The 1,667-nt window shown below is 32.6% G+C and overlaps 1 protein-coding gene across 2 annotated transcripts; it reads left to right on the plus strand.

Annotated features, from left to right (window-relative positions):
* Positions 1-255: 255 nt before the first annotated feature.
* On the plus strand, positions 256-1,667 carry LOC114410085 (NAC domain-containing protein 104-like). 2 transcript variants are annotated; one of them, XM_028373859.1, is made up of 4 exons: positions 256-480; positions 817-1,088; positions 1,184-1,361; positions 1,501-1,667. In XM_028373859.1, exons 1-3 carry the CDS (start codon positions 318-320, stop codon positions 1,352-1,354), a joined length of 606 nt encoding a protein of 201 aa, XP_028229660.1. In that variant the 5' UTR covers positions 256-317; the 3' UTR covers positions 1,355-1,361; positions 1,501-1,667. The 2 variants fall into 2 exon arrangements, with proteins under 2 accessions (XP_028229660.1, XP_028229659.1); XM_028373858.1 differs by lacking the exon at positions 1,501-1,667 and having other exon boundaries at positions 1,184-1,467.

Consider the following 1,667-nt stretch of genomic DNA (forward strand, 5'->3'; position numbering starts at 1 on the left):
AGGTGCCTTTAATCCTTATCCTTCCTAATTAACTAACTATGTACTAATAATACAATAATTTAATATTGTTAACTTAAATGATCAATATTGTGGCTAGCTTCTTTTGTTAGCTTCCTTGGCCGGCTTTCCCCTTCTTTGGCCCTACTTTCTTATGATGGTATTACACGTACCGCCGCCGTTCTTACAGCAACTCACTCCTTTTTTGAATAATAATCAATCCACCAAATTCTCTCTCTTTCTTTCTATTATATATAGTGACAAGTTATAACTAAATTGTAGTGCCAAAGTCCGTAACTAATTCAATAACATAGAAGAATATGGAAGATGGAAGCGTCAACCTTCCTCCTGGGTTTTTCTTCTCTCCTACTGATGAAGAACTTGTTCTTCACTTTCTCTATTGCAAGGCTTCTCTCATTCCATGCCATCCTAACATCATCCCCGATCTCCATCCGTCTCAGCTTGCTCCTTGGGAATTAAATGGTATGCTTAATCAATTAAGTTTCTTCTCTCAATTATTACAATCATTGTTTAATTTTTTAAAAATTAATATACATTGATCATACATTATATGTCTTTGTTTAGTGACATAACTATACAAGAGAAAATAGATAATGCATATAAAATAATTTTATTTAGTGACATAACTATACATTGATCATTAATTATAATAAATAATTATCTTTTATAATAACTATGTTAATAGTCACACCGAATTATTTTGTAATTGGTTAGAGTAAAATTAATGACTTTACATTATGAAGTGCATAATCATTAACCTTACTATAAAATGAGGGGGTATATATTTAATATTTACAGGTAAGGCGTTGTTAAGTGGAAATCAGTACTATTTCTTTACCAAAGTGAATGAAAACAGAGCCAGAGAAAATGGGTATTGGAAGGACACAGGTGTCACGGAACCTATATTGTCAACCTTTGATAAGAAAGTGGGAATGAAGAAGTACTTGGGGTTCCACATAGGTGAAGCTCCACAAGGTACTGAAACCAGTTGGGTAATGCAAGAATATTATATATGTTCCTCTGGGTTTGACACTGCCTCATATCGAAGTGCTAGGAGAAGAAGAAAACATGTGAGTGACTTTATTTAATTAATTTGTAAAGCCAATTATATATGGTTGGCAGAGAATATTGATGAGTTCTATTTAATTGATATTGTCTCTGACAGGATCAAAGTTGGAGCAAGTGGGTTTTGTGCAAAGTCTATGAGAAGATCAGGTCTCAACAAGGTGTAAACTGCTATAGCGATGATGATGACAGTGGATCAGAGCTTTCTTGGCTAGACGAAGTTTATCTGTCGTTGGATGATGATCTGGAAGAAATTGGCATGCCTATTTAGATTGAATGTATACTACCCAATGCTAATATATATATATATATATATATATATATATATATATGGACTTGTATATTAATTACTATGTCTCAATTAAATACGTGCATTGTTTGAAACGAACGTGTTCAATGTGTCTCTTTTACATGCAGATTGATGGCAAAAATTAATGCCAGCGTGAGTGGGACTAATCTTGAATATCTTGAAGGTCTGAATCTTGTAGAGCTAGAAGGAGATACTTGCTCGATCCTCTTAAGTAATACTTTTATGTTGAGTATTATGATAAAAAAAAATAATTGAGATAAAAAATTTATCTAAA

The sequence above is a fragment of the Glycine soja genome, chromosome 4 (genome assembly GCF_004193775.1).
Source record: "Glycine soja cultivar W05 chromosome 4, ASM419377v2, whole genome shotgun sequence".
Lineage (NCBI taxonomy): Eukaryota > Viridiplantae > Streptophyta > Magnoliopsida > Fabales > Fabaceae > Glycine > Glycine soja.